The sequence below is a fragment of the Phytophthora parasitica genome, assembly GCF_000247585.1.
Source record: "Phytophthora parasitica INRA-310 unplaced genomic scaffold supercont2.277, whole genome shotgun sequence".
Classification (NCBI taxonomy): domain Eukaryota; phylum Oomycota; class Peronosporomycetes; order Peronosporales; family Peronosporaceae; genus Phytophthora; species Phytophthora nicotianae.
Window position 1 is genome coordinate 1 of NW_008649263.1, and position 682 is coordinate 682.

At 45.5% G+C, this 682-nt stretch overlaps 1 protein-coding gene across 1 annotated transcript; it reads left to right on the forward strand.

Annotated features, from left to right (window-relative positions):
• Positions 1 to 253: 253 nt before the first annotated feature.
• PPTG_19938 (hypothetical protein) lies at positions 254 to 616 on the forward strand (the record flags this gene model as incomplete). The annotated part of the gene is made up of 1 exon (XM_008918719.1): positions 254 to 616. One exon carries the CDS (start codon positions 254 to 256, stop codon positions 614 to 616), a length of 363 nt encoding a protein of 120 aa, XP_008916967.1.
• Positions 617 to 682: the final 66 nt, after the last annotated feature.

Consider the following 682-nt stretch of genomic DNA (forward strand, 5'->3'; position numbering starts at 1 on the left):
TTAAGCTGCCTTCTAGAACCAACAAGGCCCATCGCATAAAGTGTCTTCGCCATTATGACTCACTTGTTAACAGGGGCGAGCGGTCATTTTCCGCATCGACAAGTGCGTCGAGTTATACGCGGCGCACTAAACACTGCATGTTTCGTCTTATCAACGTGCTAATGTCAAAAGAGTTTGTCAACAGACTAATAGAGGTCACCTGTAAGTTTATGCTGTAAACACTGCTGCACTAACATGTGATAGCTAATGTATTATGTGCCGCAAAGGGAAAAACTTCGACAGACAAGAACTTGATAACGTCAATTCATCTGAGAAAGCCCAGTTTTGGCGAGATGTTGAAGATAAATATGGGCGAGACGAAGATTGCGGAGGCCGTATTTCGGATGACAATGCGTTCACGGGTATCAACCCAGCGTTAATCGTACCGCACTCCGCGACAAAGTTGGAGGAGCTTAGGTCGGAGGTACGCTCGTTTTTCAGCATATATGAAGCGAATTTTCGGATGTCCGGAACTCATTCACGAGAGTTCAAAACCTTCTGCCAAGGCCACATCGATGTTTTGTGCCTCTGGTACTGGTTGCAGGTTGCCATGTTTTTAGTAGTTTTATGTATGTAGATGTACTGACAGGGTTTTATTTGTTCTGTAGCTGCGCACCGAAGCACTCAGCAATGTTCGTGGAGT